Source organism: Passer montanus, unplaced genomic scaffold (genome assembly GCF_014805655.1).
Source record: "Passer montanus isolate IOZ18808 unplaced genomic scaffold, ASM1480565v1 scaffold24, whole genome shotgun sequence".
NCBI classification, from domain to species: Eukaryota; Metazoa; Chordata; class Aves; order Passeriformes; family Passeridae; genus Passer; species Passer montanus.
The window spans coordinates 816,964-836,956 of record NW_024367037.1 but is presented as its reverse complement, the minus strand read 5'-3'; the positions used below and the strand labels follow the sequence as shown (position 1 = coordinate 836,956).

General features: G+C 39.4%; 1 protein-coding gene across 6 annotated transcripts in view; it reads left to right on the top strand.

The window, feature by feature from the left end:
• The window catches only part of MOCOS (molybdenum cofactor sulfurase), a 210,230-nt gene that overhangs the window by 165,864 nt on the left and 24,373 nt on the right, over positions 1-19,993 (top strand). For all 6 annotated transcript variants that reach the window (XM_039711098.1, XM_039711099.1, XM_039711100.1 and 3 more), the window contains 3 exons: positions 5,519-5,635; positions 8,306-8,749; positions 15,656-15,818. In XM_039711098.1, coding sequence (XP_039567032.1) covers positions 5,519-5,635; positions 8,306-8,749; positions 15,656-15,818 — 724 coding nt within the window. The remainder of the gene's footprint in view (positions 1-5,518; positions 5,636-8,305; positions 8,750-15,655; positions 15,819-19,993) is intronic.

Sequence of the window (19,993 nt, the reverse complement as noted above, 5' to 3'; positions counted from 1 at the left end):
GCATTTATACTGAACAAATATATTCAGGACACTGAACTTGACAATATTAATACATTTCAATATCTCTGTCTAATACTTCACTGCCTTCTACCAAAGGGATTTTGGTCAAAGTGATGAATGGATGAAGAATAAGAAGAGATATATGTCCTCTCTTTGGTTAATTTAAACTATTGTCAACAACTACAGAGGCAAAAAGGAAAGGATCAGATTACTCAATACTGAAAGAATCTGCCCACACAGAAATTATTTCTTTGAGATGGAAAAAAATGCCTTTATTGCAGAAAACTATGCAGTTAAAACAGTTAATGATACTGTAACTCAACTAAACTTCCTCCTTCTCCCCTCTAACCCCCACTAAATGGTTTGGAAACAAGTGCTGATTTTTTTTTCCTTCTGACCTACTTTTTATTAAATTGTATTTAACAAGATTAAGTATGCATTTGCATCAGCAACAGCATTTCACAGTCAAATGCTGGATGACAGAAAGAGCTAGCTTACTTTCTCTCCAATTCCACGCCATGAATCAGTGAATTAATTTACCAGTGGATGTGGAGAACAGCATCTTGAAGCCTGTTTTATAACCAGCCATCAGTGGTGTGCAATGAAATTCTTGTAATGAGCAAATCCATCAGACAGACAAACTGCTCTGCTACTTGGGCATTGGCATTGTAGAAAGCAGAATGAGAAGTCTTAATCCCAATTCCTGAAGGACAGTACTTGCCAGTATTGAATTATATTATTTTTTTTTTCAGAACACTTCACGATGTATTATAAAAAGTTCCCTTATTCATGTGAATAATTCTTATGATAAGTTACACAAATAAGTACTTGCTTGAATAAGAGCTACAGAATTGCATCCTGTGGGAATGACTTCTGCAGGGGTTTCTAAAGCATTTGTCATTCTTAGTGAAAGTCTTAGACTTAGTTGATTAGGAATAATGTAAAATTATGTGCTATTTGTAAATCTTTACTCTCATTTAGCATATACATACCTACAGCAGTGTCATTTTCAGACTTATTTCAATAGAACCTGATGCCAGAGAAAAACTTACAGCTTTCACTGAGTGCCTCAGAAGCACTGAAGTGAATTGTTAGCAGAAGTCAGTCATTTAGCAAACACACAGAAGTCACCAGTGCACTGTGTGACAGCGAATGGAAAGCAGAACAGACCAGAATCTCATTTCTTCTCAGAGCTTTCCAGCTGATAAGTATCAACTGAAATATCAGATTTCCAAGAAGGGACTACTGTAGGGTAATTCTTTAAAGTGAGAGCTCTCCACTTCAATATTTTTTATATTAAAAAAAATATATTTATCAGATAGAGCACTATGAAAAAACCCCAGATGTGAACATTTGATCAATGTGGGAACACTAAAGGAAAGCACATTGATGGAAAAAAATTAACTGTTTTAAAAAATTGGTTTAGGCAAACTTCCTTCACGTATCTTTATTAAATTTGAAGACCGTGACTTGGAAGTGTGAAAATCACATTTTGCTTGTCAAAAATCAAGACAATGTGACATCGGAAGTGTTGGGGTGTGAAGCAGTCTACAGGGCCAGGCCCACAGTAAAGAGCTTCAGAAAAAGTAATGAATGCCAAGGGGCTCTGAGAGACAGAAGGAACTCCAAGGTAGCATGATGGCTTGATTACCATGTCCTCACTGACTGAAATCAGTAAAATGCTGCAAGATTTCTGCATTTGTTTTGCAGTTTAATTGTAGTCTTTAATCTCTTAAAAAGCAAGGCACAATAATTCCAAGTATCAGATCTAGGGAATCAACAAAACTGACAATCCGAGTACATTAAGCTGTGTACTTACCATTAGTACCATTCATGCTTCTGTGCCTTCATTGATGAACTCATTCCTGCCTCCCAAAAGTCACCCTCTGCTGTTACAGACAGAGCTGCAAGTGACATTCTGTATTTCATAACCCTGAGCTCAATATCCATTATTGCTCCTTGTGGCAATTTTAGAGATTTGTTTTATTTAAGGAAGCTTTTCTTCATCAAAATAACTGTAACAGATGTTTTATGTTCTATTTGTTTTGCTATGTGATAGCACTGCAGAGAGAGATTAAATTAACTCCCCAAGTAGAGTATTTCTAGGGTGAAAATAAACGAGAAGAAATCAAAATATATGTCCAAGGGAAAACCAAGCATCTATTCAAGGGACAGATATTTTTGCAGTGCTGACTTTACTGGTTCTTCAATGGTGCCATTGTTTCCAGTGAAAAGTGTGCATCACCTTCCCAAGATCTGTGCACATTATCACATTGGCGATAATGAACTTCAGTTAATACTAAAGCTATTCATAATTTCCCTGTTTTCTCCTGAATCACAATTCCCATATTCCTCTAATGATCACGTTTTTATGTCTCAGTAGTCCTTGTCTAGTGTATAGATTGATATATAGTACAACTAAAGTATTATTGTGGGTAAGGATTGGATTACATGGCTAGAGTGAAATTACAGTTCATTAAAGAACAGTAATAATTTATTTGACAAAATTTTTAAAAAATTAAAAATCCTGTTCGTAATTCTTTGAAGTTGTGTCATGGAAACTATATTACACTAGATACATTTTGATAGACAAGGCTGCCCCAGGAATGTTCCTTTTAAAAAGTATGAATAGTAAAAAGATTCTATATTTTAAAGGTTTTTGTATGCTGAGTAAATAAGCCCAAACACTGTACGATTTCAGCAGTGAAGCATGTCATGATTTTTGCCTTGCTTGTCATGACTAACAGAATGACAGATCCGCCCACAAGTCACTAGCACCATGACAAACCATGCTATGGCAGAATGACAACTTTTCTCATCTAAATTAAAAAAGACATCAAGAAAATGTCACTGTTCCCATATTGAAGTCTTCTGACAAAACAAAGCTAGTGACACCACAACAGTCTCTCTCAACAGATGCCTTTTACTAAAACTTCAATTTGAGAAACTTGTTTTAAACACAAGATATTCTCCAAGGCATTAATCATCAATAGGGATCTTGGGCCTGATTATATTCTCTGCTTTCCAAGTCTGTATATATGGAGTTATTTTGATTATGTCTCTGTTGGAGGATCAAACAATTTTGAACTGAACTAGTAGCACAGAACACATTTAAATGTGATCTTGAGAACTTGTGTGCTATAGCAATGTAGAATTTTTTTGTATACAGCATGTTTTTGTGCACAGACCCTTATGTGACGACCCACACATGAAAAAAACAGCAGAGACTCCACACATGAAAAGAAAGCAATAACTGTTTGAACTGCTTTTAGCAGAGCTAAATACTATTTAGGTTGAATTATTTCAGGATGGAGTAAGTTCTAACAGAAGGCTTCGGTTTTCTAGCTGCTGAGATAGTGACGTTAAAGGTGCTTGGTGCACACAGTTAAACTCAGAGTGTCGTGGTTTGGCCCGGAAGTGTGTTTTTGGAAGAGTCTAAGTCAGACCAATCACCTCTGAGAACACACAGGGGTTAAAAGCAGGAGATTCCCAGAGAACTTCCTCTTTGGGAATCCGGCGTTAGCGAGTGGAGTCTGACCTCTCCCCTGCCCAGCTGCGTCTAGGTGGGGGAGGTGGAGGGCATTCAGCCTGTGGGGAGGAGGCCAAGGCCCCAAAAGGTGCAGGGGTGGAGGAGAACATGCAGAGGTTGATGAGACTTGAGATGTCTGGGCAGCCTCGCCCGGAGAGAGGGACAGAGACTGTGCTGGCAGCTCAGCCGGCCAGAAGCGGGGGATGCGGCAGAGAGGTGCCCGGCAGCTGTGGGAGTCCTTGGGCAGGCAGAAGTGAAGATTTTAACCCCTTTGTAGACTAATAGAAACGTTCAGTTTGTATGAATAAAGTGTTGTGTTTTTCCCTCCTTCCCCGAATGGGAGCCTGCTTTGTTCTGTTCTCAGGTCACATCTCACAGCAACCATTTTGAAAATATACCCTTCACGGAGGCCCTAGCATTGTGCCAGGGTCAAACCATGACACAGAGATATCAGAAGATTGGCATGTCAAGACATAAGATAGACTGAATTATACCAGAATGTGTTTGGTATGTGTAGTGGGTCATTGTTCCACACAGAGGGAATTTATGTTAAAAATAATAAAAGCCAGTAGAGATTTAGCCAGCTACAAAAGCTGGGTTAAACATTTATACTGATACCTCAGATGAAGCATGGGCTCACAGTTAGGGAAGTGTTTAGTATGAGTTGGTTGGCACTCCCTTTCCTGCCCCTTTAGGCTGAGCTGTTGCTGTGCATCCAGCTGAGCCCGAGCTTCCTGCATGGAGGATTCTGTCTCTGGTACAGCGGAGTCCCCTGAGTCTGCAGCATGGTCATTGGCAGGGCTCTCAGCTCTCCTGTAGAAAAAAAGAAAAAGCACAGAGGGGTTTATGCAAGTTGTGCAAGGTTGTTTGGGTTTGTTTTGTGGTAGAGGTGGGGGTCAGATTTCGTCCATTTATTTGTTTGTCCTTTCTTGCAGTCCTGACCAGGAATGCTCATCATTTTTCATCAAAGAAATAGCTGGTGGTAGCTCAGCTAATCTTATCAGCTGCTGCTGTTGCTTTTTGAGATCAATATAAAGCATTTCCAGGTCACTGCAGTGAGGTTCCATGGTTTCTTAGCTGTGCTAAGAGGATCCCTGTAGTGTTTCTTAGGTGTGCTCTGAAACCCTGACAATCCATATTCCTTGCAGTGCTGTCCTCCCAGTGCCTGCATATATGTGTCTCCTTCTGAGGCACATATGGGCATGTTCTTCTGTTGTTTGCACATAATTTTCATTCCTTCTCATAATTTATACATGCTAGTTTGTCATCAAGTATTGTATTTCTGCCCATTCATTATTCAGTGGATGATAAAGAAATGGTGAAATACCAAACAGCACGAGGAAGAAATGCACCAGGGACTTGGTAGATTGGGGGGTTGTCTGTGCAAGACTCAATTCCAGTTCATTCCCTGTCCTGGCAAGTGTTACTGCTTACTTAGGGGTTGATCCTTCCAGCACTTGTGTTCCAAAATCCCATAGATGACATCATTTTCTCTAATGAGGACTTGCAGTTTTAGATCCTTGGAGCATAAGGTCTTCTTTAGCTACCTGAAAAGGTGCCTCAGGCTTCTCTTCAGTCTCTTCAGAGGCTGTTGTAGGTGGTGGCTCTTTCAAGACACCAAGTAACACCTGGCTGCAGGTCTATAATTAGCAGCACTGATGTGAATAAACTGGTTCACAGCTTTAAAATTCAGCAGTTGTACTGGCATTCATAGGCTCAGGACCTGGTTGTGTGTGTTTTTTGTGGAGTAGTTGCTCCATGCTAAGGTAAACATCTCTGCTTCTACCACTGCTTTCTTCTAGCTGAAGTAACAAAATTAAAAAATGCAAAATCTGTACGGGAATGGTAAAAACTGCAGTAAATTGTTAGTTGTTTAGAGACATAATTTACCTCCATGGATTTCTACCTTTAAACACTGTATCTTGTTGACCACAACTTTAAAATGTCTATTTTTCATTCTTCTCCGGTGTCTTCTGCTGGATTGGGAAGGTGGACAGCATGGCGAGTCTCCACAACATACATGTTCGCACAGGCTGCTTCTGCAACACGGGAGCCTGCCAGATGCATCTGGACATAAGCAATGAGGACATCCAAAGGAACCTGCAGGTTAGTCTCTGAATGTGGCTGGAAGTTAAAAGCTAAAGTGAATCACATCCCATGGTTTGAAGTCTCTGTGACTTTACAAATGAAGTTAAATTTGACTTGTTTTCTTTAAGCTTTCAATTCCTTTGCCTTGTTAAAGAACTAAATTGATTGAAACTCAGCTCATTGAAATGAGGTATTAAAAAAAATCATTTGATGGATGCAGAGAAGTATGTGTTGCTTGTTATTATTTCATTGGAGAATAGGAAATTGGGCCTTCTTGTTTGGTTTTGGAATTGCATGGTATCAATACTTCCAGCAGAAGAGAATTTCCTGGACAATTCCTCTCATGTTTTTCTTTAACCTAATTAACCTTTTTCTTTAATCCTAATTAATTATTGTACATACTCATGTTCAAGTCTTATAGACCTGTTGCTGTTGGGTATTACAATTTAAAATGCATACGCAAATTGGACAGGAAACAATAAAGGCAAATACACTGTGGATCTCAGAGAATGAAGCAAATTTAGATTAAATCTACTTAGATTACTGGTGTGTTAGATTTTTAGAATATGAATGTAAAGACTGTTTTCAAGATTACTAATATTTTCCATAAACTGTCATTAAAAGATGTATAGCAGGATGTATTACAGTGAAGTGGAGGAGGCTTCCTGTCTGCATATTTGTCAGAGTTTGAAATTACAGTAAATTAATTCAGAACAATCAAAAACTTTATTAATGATGTTCTTCAAAAGATAAAAAAAATCTAATTGCTGTAATGATATTATAGCTCCCTTATAATTTCACAGGGATGTATAGATAATTTTGCAAACACATTTACATGCAGAACTGATAGCACAAGTTCTTAAAGGCTGCTACAGTTCTTTAATATCTTCCTTGGGAATTTGGTGCTTTGACTTGCCATGGAAGCTGTCTCCTCTGAGAAAACAAAAAAGAGTCTACCTTTTTTCTGAGGTGAAAAATGCCAAATAACCTGCTGCAATGCTCCTGGATCTCCTTATACAAGGAGGATATTGCTAAGGAGTGAGTGACTTCTTTTAGGTCTGTGTCACTTAAATGGGGATAGGCCAAAGTTAAATTTATGGAGAGACACTTAATTGCCAAAGGTTGTATAATGAGGTGGCACAGTTACACAGTCATTATTTGGGGACATTCCATTCCCATCAGTGCTTTGAGAAGGATCAGGATGAGTTATTGACAACATTACTGTGTAAAGGAAGACATCTTTTATCATGTTATTTGCACATATACTTCAGTTTCGTCTTTTCCCAGGGTGCTGGCTGTATTCTTCCTTCCCTGATGAAGCTGTACATGATAAAATGCCTGTGAGGGAGGACTTTCTGTCTTCAAGTGTCCCTGGAGAAGTGTGGTTAGTTTTCCTAGAATGTTATGTAGGAACTAGTTTACTTATTTGCACAGTAGGAATCTCTCTCCTCAATCAATCAAGCAATACTTGGCAGAAGGGTTACAGAAGGGTATATTAACAGATGCAACCTAATTTTGAAAATGTTGCTTCTGCTCTTTTGTCAAGGATAAAAACTACTTCACACTGCATTAAAATATTTACTACTGTGTTGTATACTTTGACATAGGTTTTTATTTCTCTTTGCATAAATGGCATCTGTGTTCACTGTCCTGTGACATTTCTTGCTTTAAAAAAAAGCCCTCATGTAAATAAACTATTCACATGTCCATTTTTAATGTAACAAAAAATGTGTAAATAAATTAAATTCTGAGGAAAAAAAACCAGCTGCTGCACTTAGGGAATATGATAAATCTTAAGTCCATTGATGAGCTGCTATTAAGTGGATAAACAAAGGGGGACTCTAGCTTGCTTCACTGTTGGTGAGTGGCAGCACTCACTGACTCACTTAAAGAATGAGAAACTTTTGCTCTTAAGGGAGAGTTTTCCACAGAGGCTTGTATGAGAGACCTATCAGAGAGGTATCTATATGGAGGCCATTATAGGGCATTCAAAAAATTTTTCAACAAAATTTTTTCAAGTAAAACTTGTGCTCTTCAAAGGAGGAAGTGTTAGAGGAAAGACTAGTTCCCTTTATCCTGAAAGCAATGTGTTGACTGGATCAGCAAGACAGATTTGTTGGATATACCTATGTCATTTAGGATGTCTGAGCTCTAGATTGAAGTCTCTGCTTTGCTGCTATCCCAAATGAGTTAGTTCTCTGCTGTTTGGACTATTAAACACAAGCCATGATAAAGCCACTGGTGGTATAAAATGGCACTTTTCTGACAGTGAATATCAAGAAAACTGCCCCAGAAAAATCAACCGTCTCATGGTTTGTTCACTTATCTGAACATAACATCACAGTTTGAATCCAAATGAACTATGGAATATCTCTGGAGATTGTCTGAGCTGACCATCGTGGGACATATAACCTTTAAGTGATTCTTTATATGTTTTTGGGAAGTATCTCTTCCCCTAGAATAGAATAGGACAAGCAGCTCAAAATTATCTTCGTAGTTTTAGTAAATCATAAGATGATTGAGGGGTTTTTCCTTCATTTTCTGTTTGCATTGATGAGTTAACCTTCTACTTTTTACAACAGTTTTTCAGGTTAGGATGAAGAGACTCATTAATAACTAGGTAAAATTAGATAGAAATAAATCAAAGTGTCATGACAGCTCTCTGATTTTCTTCCTATTTCAAACTAGGCTGGCCATGTCTGTGGAGATAACATAGACCTAGTTGATGGACGTCCCACTGGTTCTGTGAGAATATCCTTTGGCTACATGTCTTCTTTTGAAGATGCACAGACTTTTTTGAATTTCATCATAGCCACCAGACTCTCCAACTCGGTTGCTGAGATTCCTCTCCAGTCTGTTACAAAGCTGACGACAGAGTCTGTTCCAGATGACCACCTTTCCTTTAACAAGGCAGATAAATTGTCTCCAATACTGCAAATCTCTGACGGAGAACTCGGGAATATTCCATCTGAGGCAGAGACAACTGGCAGCTGGCAGCCCCCAGAGCCTGAGGCAGAAAGCATGAGGGCAGCTGTTTCTGAGACTGCAGTGCCAATGTGTAGAAAAGGTGGCAAGCCCATCACTGTTGCCAAAATTTACCTCTACCCAATCAAATCCTGCTCTGCATTTGAGGTATGTGCTTTGAACCATTTAGAAGTATTTGTGCAGCTCAGCCCTGTGTTTTTCATCAGACTTGTGTGTATGAGATACTAGGAAGCAGGGTGTGGGTACCCATGTTTCATATTTTCCAGTTTCTGGGATCAAGTCCCACATGTTAGGCTACCTTGAAGGATTTTGAATTAGGTTGAAGTTACAGGGGAGGGTAAATGAGTCTTCTGCTCTCCCCTCCCCCACAACGGGCAAATCTGCACGTAATATGCTGTCTTGAAGAAAATAGTTGGATTTGCAAAACTTGACTAAAATATAATCAAGTAATTAGTATGCTTTTACAGAATGACATGTGATGGACTTGTAGGCATTGATGGGTAGGCAGCAATTGAGAAATAACTTGATTAACATGTTATAATTGAGAGGCGGCTGATTTACATTACAAAGAAATGTTATCATTAAAAATACATTTGCAACAGGAATATGACATTTAAGTGTTGCTGTGCTATTTGAAAGTTCACTCTTTGAAGATTTTAATTGCTTTTTTACCAAGTTAATAATATCATCACCTTAGCTGTGACTTTTTTTTTTAAATAATGCACGATGAAATAGGTGTATAGCCCACACATGACCTAGAATGTCACTCTGCTTAGTACCATACTGGGAAGTGATTTAATGAATGTCAATAATGGTATAACTTTCCCTATGCAAACTTACTGGTGTAGGTCAGTGTCTCACATCTGAGAGAAAATTGGGGTCAAATCCAGTGACAAATCTCTTGAATTTCAAATAGGGCTTCTCAGCTGATTTTGATCATGTTTTGTTATTTTTTTTCTTTCTCAGTGCAGAGAGGTTGGGCAATTAAACACTATTAAATGATCAACCAAACATCTGTATTTTTAAATTTGGGTTGGCTTATGATGTCTGTAATCCAGAGACACAATCCTGAGCATCAAATGAGACCTGAACAAACAATTTCCACCCCTTATTAACCTCCCACTAGATCAAACTGTTTAGAAAATCAAATTAATTGCCCATTTCATGTGAAAATTTTTTAACCTTTGTTGAAGCATTGCAATTTTAATAGCTGTATTAGAGAAGCCCAGTGTGGAAGCTGCTGAAATACATTGGCAGTACTCATGCACCTTTGGGGGTTAAGTTCTGGTTTTGACATGCAGGCTGGTGTTGTGAGATACATGCCACAACATTCAGCACAAGGAAGGCTTTAAAGTGATTGTGCCCAGGAGCAGGTAAGACATACCTCAGCATGAAAGAAAGCTTATGTTTCCCCACAAGCTGAGCGGGATTTCTCCTCTTCAAGCTCTGTGAGGGGAAACAGCTTTAGATGATAAATTCCCACAAACCTGGTACTCCCCAGCAGACAGGACTGCAATTCTGTATGGAGCGGGGAAATCCCCATGCCTCATGCACAGTGCTTGTGCCAGGCATGTGTTAATGGACCCAGAGTGAAAACAGGACTCATCTTACCTCAGCTTCCACCACTACAGCTCAACACTGTTCTGTAAGCACTGAGAGATGGATAAGCACCTGCTTATTCCTTTTAACATAAAATAGGCATCTGCAATAGGAGAAATAAATTTTCCTGGATATTTCTGTTTCTTTTCATTGACTGCAAGAGGAATCCAAGGCAACTTAGATTATGCAGCTAACAGTAGCTGATCTGAATAATTTAAAAACAGATATAAAAACCACAACTACATTATGAGGTTTAATTTTGCATGTCTAGAGTAATTTCTGAAATCTGTTTTGATTTTTTAATGACAAAGCCTCAGCCACATTAGAGCCCTGTAATCTAAGCACTGTCAGAGCCTGTATTCCCAAAGAGTAACAGAAAATTAAACAAGTACTGTATTTAGTGTATGGTATTGGAAGGGACTGGAATTTGACTATAAAGATAATTTAGCTCTTCTCCTCTAGTTAAAAGTAATTTTTGTGCATTTCTACGTGGTTTTCATGTGGTTTATAGAAGATATATATAAGCGCATACAAAAGAACAGTGAAAGTTGACCTAACAACTGGGAAATTGTTGTTATCCTCTGGCTTTCTCTGCATTGGGAAAGCAGGCCAGGAGTTGAAGTCAAAAGAGTATTTTGATTGTGATGGTGTTTTTATATTGAAGTAAATCCCTGCAAAAAATATGTTTGCTTTTGTGACCTTCTTCCTGTCCACTAGACGTTCTTCATGTTTTTTTCTTCCTGAAAGTCTGACTGGCACTTCTAGACCTTCTAAAAAATATGTTTGCTTTTGTGACCTTCTTCCTGTCCACTAGACGTTCTTCATTTTTTTCTTCCTGAAAATCTGACTGGCACTTCTAGACCTGTCATACATTTATAACCAGCCTGTGAAAGATCTGCCAGTCTCACTGCCTGCCTATAGAAGAAATAAAAATGCCATCTTACAGACCACCATTTGTAAAATGAACTTTAAATCTCAATTATCCCATTCTAAATCACCAAGTGGCTTAGCCTCTTCCCAATGAGTAAGAGTAGAATAGAAAGCCATGGCTGCCAGGACCCAGACCCTGCAGAGTGCACTAACCTCCAATATGTACCTATATATATATATGTTTTTATATGTCATTACTGCAGCTTCAGCCTGCATCCCCTTGAAACAGGAAAACAATGTATGTCAAGTGCACTGGAGTGTAAAGTAAGACATGCTAAAGAAGAAACCTTACCACAATTAAATGGAATAAAATCCTGAAAATCATTTTTCTTCTAAAATATTGGTTATACCAGAATCTCTAGGCTTTATCTTGAAAAGACTGAATCATATGCAAAACTATTCTTTTGCCATTTGTTTAGTGGATTTTTTTAGTAGACTTCACACTTAACATTGTATTATCTCCTTACTTCAGGAAACGCATAAACTTCTGAAGTAGTTCTAAAGTAATCACATAGCTTTAGTCTTTGACTGGAATCCAAGAACTGAAAATCAGTGTCTTGTTTTTAATCTAAAATAGCTTTAGATGCTTTGTAGTTGCTGGCAATTTAGAACAGTATTTTTCCCAATTAAAATTTCTTTCTCCATGTTTATCAGTTATAGGGTAACTCAGATAGCTGATGTGAAAAGGTAGAAGTGGTTCAAATGCTGAGTGGTAGTAAATTCATTCACCTTCTAATACTTTGATATTTGAGATCAAAAGCTCATAGATTTGTAGGTTCAAGCGGAGGCCTCCTGCTGGTATGGGAGGTCAGACCTTTAGCATGTGCTGTAACTAGGGTTTATTGTAAATACATGACCACTTGAGTTTTCCTGAAATAATGTGTGCAGTGGAAAATTCCAGATAGCTGTGAGCAGAACTCAGCCCATCTGCCACTGAAATATGCCCACGGAGTTGCTGGCTGCAGGATAGATGATTAGTGGCAGGAGGACAAACTTGAGGAGGATGTGAGTGCAAACTCACAGCTGTTTGATCTCCTCTTTAGAGTCACATAATCTCCTGCTCTCCTAAACTCTGATTTCTCTGTTCTATTCTAAGTGGTTTAGTATGAGAGGTTCTTGACCTCCAGAGAAAATCAGAGTGCAGAGTGCTTTGGCAGCTGGGAGGACGAAACTTGGCATGAAGATTGTCAGTTTGCTGCAGGTCAGGTGGTTTCTGCAGAATTATATAGAGTGTTCTTGGCCACTGTTGTCCCATGGATTTTGTACACATGGTGCAGGAAGCAGAGGGCAGAATTTTCTAGCTCAACTTCTCAAATGTAGTTTTCTTCCCTACAATTATTTTATTAAATGGAGAAAAGCAGAGGAGTAACCTCTATCCCAGACCACTTTATTTTTTCCAGCATAAAATGTGTTTTAAACATGCATTTTTAAACAGGAACATCTCTCATGTTGATGACTTTTGCATAATTATATAATGCAATGTGCCCACTGAAAGAGGTTAGGAATTTAAACTAATAACTAATTAATAACTTTATTATTCTTGCAGTAGATTTCAGAGTATAAAAAATTGCATCTCAACAGAGAAGACAAACTAGCTTTTAATTTAAAATACAATGCAAATTCCTAGAGATCAGTGGATAAATTATATGTAAGACCACTAATATTATTAAACTTAGATAATTTAAAGCCTTTTTAGTGATTCCTTTAATGTGTTAAAAAACTGTGTTAGCCTTCATGATGACATTACTGTGAACCATGGGAGAAATGCAGCCCAAAATATTTTATAGAAAATTCTGACAAAACAACCCCACGTGTTTTTGCAGTGGATATTTTCATTTTGCAATAGGAAAAGATGGACTAAAGCTGATGGGACAATACCAAGTACTGGCTGTACTATGCAGTGATCCTCATGACAGGTAGAGGAGACCATACATTGAATGATCCTGGGGTCCATCATCACCTGCCATGCTTGGAATGAAGGTTTATGCTGGTATCTATCAGTAAAACCATGCTCTGCCTGCTTTCCTTCTGTCCTCCCACTTTTAATTTGTCCCAGTAGCCAGAGGTGGCCAGACAACTTCAGGGAATCACATTACAGGCTATACAATGCACTACTGTTCACTGCCATGGTTGCTAACCTGCTCTGTTTTACTTTATTTAACAATCCCTTCAGCCCCTTTGAAATAAGGGCAGGATATGCTCTGCACAGGCCTAAGTGCTGAGAGAAGAAATGAATGTGCTCTTCCTTGCTCATCTCCACTGTCAGTATTGGCAGCAAACCAGCTCTGGCTGTTCAGAGCTGTCTGTGACTCTCCATTCAAGGGAGACCACAGTTATTTTGTTGTTGCAACTTCCTTTACCAGGGTCCTAGCAGCATGTGCAATATAGTGAGCTGAAAAGTGGAGAGGGAGTTGGGCACCTGACAGTGCACAGAGAACATCCATGACAGGACAGGGACTCACTGCAGGGCACAGTGTGTGACTCTCACCACAATGGCAAATACCCAGAGGAAGAGGGAAAAATGGGTTGAGGACCTGTAGTCATGGACTGCATCACATTTGTGGTGTGAGTGAAGCATGGAGTAAGTTGCCATTATTTTGGACTTGTCAGAGGTATCTTGAGTGGAAGGTGTTGATTATTTCCAAATATCTGCTAGCTAGTTAGCTGGGCTTACACTTTAATGCCTGTCAGCATGCAAGAACTACCTGAAGCTCTAATTAAAGAGAAGTTTTATTTTGCTCATAAAGCCTCTTGCCTTCAGTGAACGGTAAGCAAACACTTAAGCTATTTCCTGAAAAAGATTGCTGTTCTGAAGTGGAACCAAAACAACTGAATGTTGCAATAGGGAACTGAGAAACTTTGTGGTCTTCTATTTTTTCTGTTTTTTTAGTTTATTATGCTCTCTATATCTATCAAATCCTGTAGAGATCTGTTGGGTTCATAGGAGGATGTATTACCCATTAATGGTCTTCTTTTTTGGAAGGGAGATTTGATAGCAGGAAATTCTTGCAGCTCTCAGATGATCACCAGCTGTTCAAATGCATTTTGGAGTCTAATTATACAGGATAACCAAAAATGCTGTCTCTCCAAAGAATAATATCCATTAAGAACAAAAGTGTGTTCTTCAGCTGATATTGCAGTCTTTGGGCTATGATTCCCTTCCTAAAAAAGACAGGGCAAAGGTTAACATAGCTGAGGTGCTGACAGTTGAGGTACGTGGATAATGTGATTTCAGATGACACTGTCAGACCTAAAATTTCTATTTATCACAGAATTTTCATCCACAGTTACATTAAAAATTGCCAACTAATATTATAAATCAAGTGGGTTGATAGAACATGTTTCTTCTCCTACTTTTTATTTTTCTGTTTTCTGTATTCAGTATAGTTGGAAGCACTGTGGTGAAATTATTTTTATTTCAGCTTTGATGCTTTGAGTTTTCAGTTCTACCTTTAGCTTTCTATAGTCAGGCAGTGTCAAACTGCTGCTGCAGGCTTTTATAAAAACAGGAAAAGTTTCTAACAACGAGATATTTTAGGTTCTGTCTGGTTTTGGGTTGATCACATGATAAACAAAAATGTGATTTTTAATTAATCTAGCTAGTGCTTCCAGACATTGCTATTCTTCATAGTGTCCGGCTGTGCTTGACATATCTTTTACTCAATAGGTTTTTGCTGAAGTCTTTTGTGGGCTATTTCATGTGAGATGTGCTCAGCTTTTCTATAAGACTTCAGTGAAGTTCAGCTGTAAACTTTTCTCCCTATTCAACTGTGACTAGAAAGCATACGTGAGCTGAAGAATATGTTAGTGGCCAGCTTTATATTACAAGAATGCTATTAATATTTTAACATTCTGGAGAAGAAAGCAGATATTAATGTCACCCAAAGGCGTTACTGAAATTGCTCTCTTTTTGGATTTCAAGATTACCATCTGTGTAGCATCAGAAACAGATGTTCTTTTCACCAGAAAAATGTATGTGAAAGCAAGGACAATATTCTTGTATGGGCTATTCAATGTAAAGACTGTTGTAGACATAATGGAAGAACAGATAGCAAAGACAATGTGTTTTGTTCTAAGGGAATTTAAAGAAACTGTTATTCTCCCAGCAAAACCAGAAGCTTCAGTGGCAGAGATTTTCTCAAATGGATTAATTGATAAAGTGATCCCATTTTATAAAAAAAAAGTTTTTTCAGAATTTTGAATTTCACAGTTTTCCTGCTTTCTGTTTGTTTGGTTTTGCCTTCATTCATAAAATTCCCATAAAATTTCTGTGCTTTGTAAGTTAAATGAAAATTTCTGGAGGAATAGGTCCTAAAAATGGATGAGTATAAAATTGAAGACAGTTTTCAGAGTGTTTCGGAGATTGTTTATTCTTATACCTCTGTTAAACTGCATTATAATATGTAACAACTTTGAGTAATTTGATTTTTTTTGTCAGCTTTGTGCAGTGATATCTTTATCTTTGATGAATGGATTCTTTTCCCTCTCTTTTCTTTTTTAAACCCCCTCCTGATGCTTTCCCAGGTTACAGAATGGCCAGTAGGAAACCAGGGTTTGCTGTATGACCGCAACTGGATGGTTGTAAACCAGAATGGAGTCTGCATGACTCAGAAGCAGGAGCCAAGGCTGTGTCTTGTGAATCCCTCAATTGATCTGAAGCAAAAAATGATGGTCATTCAGGCAGAAGGTTAGTAAACAATATCCTTTCCTTCCCTTCTTTATTGGTGTCAGATTTCTAGGCAGGGACACCTGCATGCTCCCACAAAACTACTGAATGCTGTGCATGCTTTCTTGTCACTTTAGGGACAAGTTCTGTGCCAGCTGTGGGCAATGAAGCCCAGCCTGTTATATGCAGCCCTGGGGAGCTTCCTAACTTATTGTCGGGTAGGCAGAGAGCAGACAGTGACTCCTTATGTACATTCACAAAGTGAATGCTCCAGGATGGAGAAAGGACATTTACTGACTAGTGTCTCTCCATAGCATGAAGTCCCATAGCCTGAAGGGATTGTCAATGATGCAAAAGGAATAGAAGCCTTAACATTAAACACCTTCTCATTTTGTATCTCTCTTTCTCCTCCCATCTGTGGGATTAGAGGGGTAAAGTGTTCAGTGGAAAATAGTATGAATTAAAATAAGGACCAGACATTATTTAACTCAGTTAAAGACTTGCACTAGCAGGCAAATATTTCATGATGTTTAAGTTTCCTGGGAATTATCAAAATCCTTTTTATTTGCTGCTGAGGGGGGAAAAAATATGTAAAGTGTTACAGAAAGCTCTTTACTACTCAGGGGTGAAAATTATTTGTTTTCATAACAGTGTCATTGCCACTGATCACTAGAATGGGTTTGAATTCCACAGAAGTCATTACTGATGCTGAGTTTGCATGTGTCTGAATGGTGTTCATCATTTCCCTGGGTCCAACATGTTCTGATGTCTTAACCACTAATAATATACATGCCCACATTTTCAGCAGCTAGAGCAAAACAAGGGAACCTATCTTGAGATTTTTCACCCTTTATTAGAAATCCATCTGAGTAGATCTGTAACCACAGTCTCCTTTCTGTGTGAACATTAGGGTTGTTGTCATCTCCAACTGTCTGAGAATTTGCCATAGATTTAAGTCTGACTTGTTGATTCTTTTTGTCTGAAATGGGTTTCTCAAATGTACAGTTTGATACTTCCACTAATCATGTGCTATTTTCTGTGTTTCCAATCCCAAACACAAACTAGTCTCTTCTTAGGGATTCCAGACTTGCTCACTGGCACACACACTGATGCTTTCCCCTCTTTCCTCCATACTATTTCCTTGAAAATCTATCATTAATTCATTTCAATTCTACATGGAGCACCTTGCACCTCAAATTTCTGTAGTAGTGCTGCACAGACAGCTTTCTCCCGCAACTTTTAAATTATCAAGTGCTTCAGAACTGATTATTTCTAGAGATTTATTTCCTTACCATCACTCTTCCTTTCTGACCATTCTGAGTCTGTTCTTCATTTTTTTTCCTTGCTAGCACTTGTTCAGATAAGTGCCTACCCATTAGTATGTTCACCTGTCAATAACACCTGTCAGTAACACCTGTCATACTTCAGGGAGTCAGGAGGAAGTTTTCCCAGATGAAAATGACAGTCAAGGCATCCATTTCACACTGAGATTTACAATCTCTTGCCACAGTTAGTGCCAGAGTGAAATTTGGCTTTAAATTCTACATTTTACTGTGTGTCTTTTTTGGAGTTTTCACTGTCATTTGCCTTCCTTCCAATGAAAGTGAGAACCATTTCCACACAGAAGTGATTGTCCAAGTTCATTGATCATTTTTCTACCCAAAAGTAATTGATCAGTGTGATGTAATGGGAATGACGTTGCCATTTATTTACAAGCGCACTTTGGTACAGCCAGTGTGTAAGAATGGAGTAATTTTATTCTTTCTATAATGACTCTAGCTACCAAAATCCTAGCCCATTAGGTGATCTGGGACCTCTTTTCTAATAGTCCTGCTGTTTTTTAGTCCCATGATGTTCTTGCAACCTGTGGCATTTTTTAAAATTCTTGACAGTGAGATAATGGGAGTCTTTTCCTTGGGGAGTGTATTCCAGAGCTTACTGCTCCTAAGATGGCACAATGATGGGAGCACATATGAACCAGCAGGGTAAGGCTGAGCAGATAAATCTGTAGGAAGTTGTTCCAATATTTATTATGTTTTCTTTCTTCTTACCTACAGTCTAAATCTATTATTTGTTTGTTGGTGTTAAATTTTTAATCTTTTTCTTTTATCCCTTCACAAACATAGGTCAGTGTTATATCTTCCAGTTAAATCATTTAATGGCAGAGAAATTTCATTTAATAACTTGACTCTTTCCTTGCAAATCCCACATTAATCCCTGCTTCTTCAATCACCATACCTCCAGCCTGTCTGTAGCTCGTTGCAAATGTAGGAGCTGAAGCTGAATGCTGGATGTGAGCAGTGATCCATGTGGTGGGGAGCAGTGGAACTCGCTTGAGCCAGGCTGGTTGTTCTGAAGCTCAGAACCTTCTCTCCCGTGTCGGTGGCTGATGTCCCGATGTTATTTCAGATCCGTAGCTCTTGGCCTGGTGAGCGACAGCCACCCCCAGGTCTCGTGCTCCGTTCCTCCATCCACACACGGAATGCCACCCACCCAATCCACCATTGCTCAGCCACAGCCTCATGCACCTTTCCAAGCTGAGCTTTGTGTCCTCCATCTCTCCTCCCCCTGCCCTCACAGTCCCTGCGCCGAGTTTCCCTGTTCTTTCCATTTCTGCCGTGCCCTTGCTTCCGTGGCTGTGCAAGCCCAGCGGCTCCAGCCGAGCGGTGGCAGCGCAGCCCGGCTGCCTCGCCTCTGCCGGGAGCTGTACCCGCGGTGCTTCCCGGCCGCTTCTATCCGCGGCTATCCGCGCTTTTCCCGCTGCCAGCGCCGCCTGTGGCGCGCACCTCCGCCCGGGGCGCGCTTTGCTGGCTGGAGGCTCCTCTCTCCAAAAGAGAGAGCCCTCTGGTAAGTGCCTGAAGCCGGGCGAGCCGAATCCCACGTAGCCTGAGTACACAGCGGTTTTTAAGAGCGTTTTGCTGCTGCACTGTTAGATTATGGTGAATACTTTATCTGTGCCACTTTTGAAACATAACGAGTCTGTTCTCTCTTCTCCTCCAGGCACATGTGTTCCTCTCCCTCTAGAAGTTTTCATTAGCAGAAAATTTGTTTATGGCTATTTTATTTCAATGTGGCTTAATAGTCTCTGTCTTCTCTGTCCAAGAAAAATTTGTCAGCATGATTTAGTGTGACTGTAACTACTTTAACACCTTTTGTTGAATTCTCTATGTGCTGAGACACCCTTTCAGGGTTGTTCTTTAACCCCTGTGTGTTGAGTGTCTCTGTAGCCCCAGATGTGGACGGGCAGACCTTGCTGTCTGACCGACCCAGCTGTGTTATCCTGCCACCATCCACTGTGGGTCGCAAGGATGGCAGAGTGGGGCTCTGCCCAAAGACACAAGCCCAAAGCTGCCTGAAGACTTAGGATTTTTGCCTGGCATGCCTGCAAAATTTGTTGACTTGCATGGCAGCTGAGGAGCTGCAGGTATTTCCTGGATCTCTGAGGAAGGAGTCAAGAGCAGAGGGAGAGGAAGGGCTTATTCATACTCTCTCACTGGCTGTACTTCTTCAGTAGAGGGAGTGAGATTTTAATTTTAGAAAGTGCATTTCTCAATTTTGTCAGAATTATTTTCTTAGGCTTTCTTATTTTTCTTAGATTGTCAACAGGCATTCCCTATTTTGTTTGCTGTTCAGAGTATAGCAAAGCCCCACAGAACCCACTTAGAGAAAATCAGTGTACAACTCTAAATCAGCCCTCATGGAGAGAAAGAATTTCATGTGTCTTGAATGAAGCTATCAGAAGTTTGGCTCCCAGTAACTGAAAGGTGGGCAGGATCAAGTGCCTTCATTTCCAGAAACCCTATTACTGGAGTGAGAATCAAGGGAAATTTCCTTGTCCTCCTCCATCAAATATGTGGGAGCACAGATTACATTGCACTTATTCCTGACCTACACAAATATGTAGCCAAACAGAATTCAGCTGAGAATACATTTCTGGAAAAGACTAATTTTTCTCTTTCCATTTTAGCTACACAATCAGCATTACCCTGGCAAGTTGGGCATTAGTTTGTCACTGCACAGTGGGAGAAATTCTGAGTGTCGAGGAGGCACCTTAAAATATTGGAGTAGAAAGATGCTAGCAAAACTCAGCAGCTAATTGCACTTTATGGAGTTTATTGTGCCTTCAAATAGTCATGTGTTACTGCCAATAAAAATAATGGAAATTAAGTGCATACACTGATGAAAGAATATACATG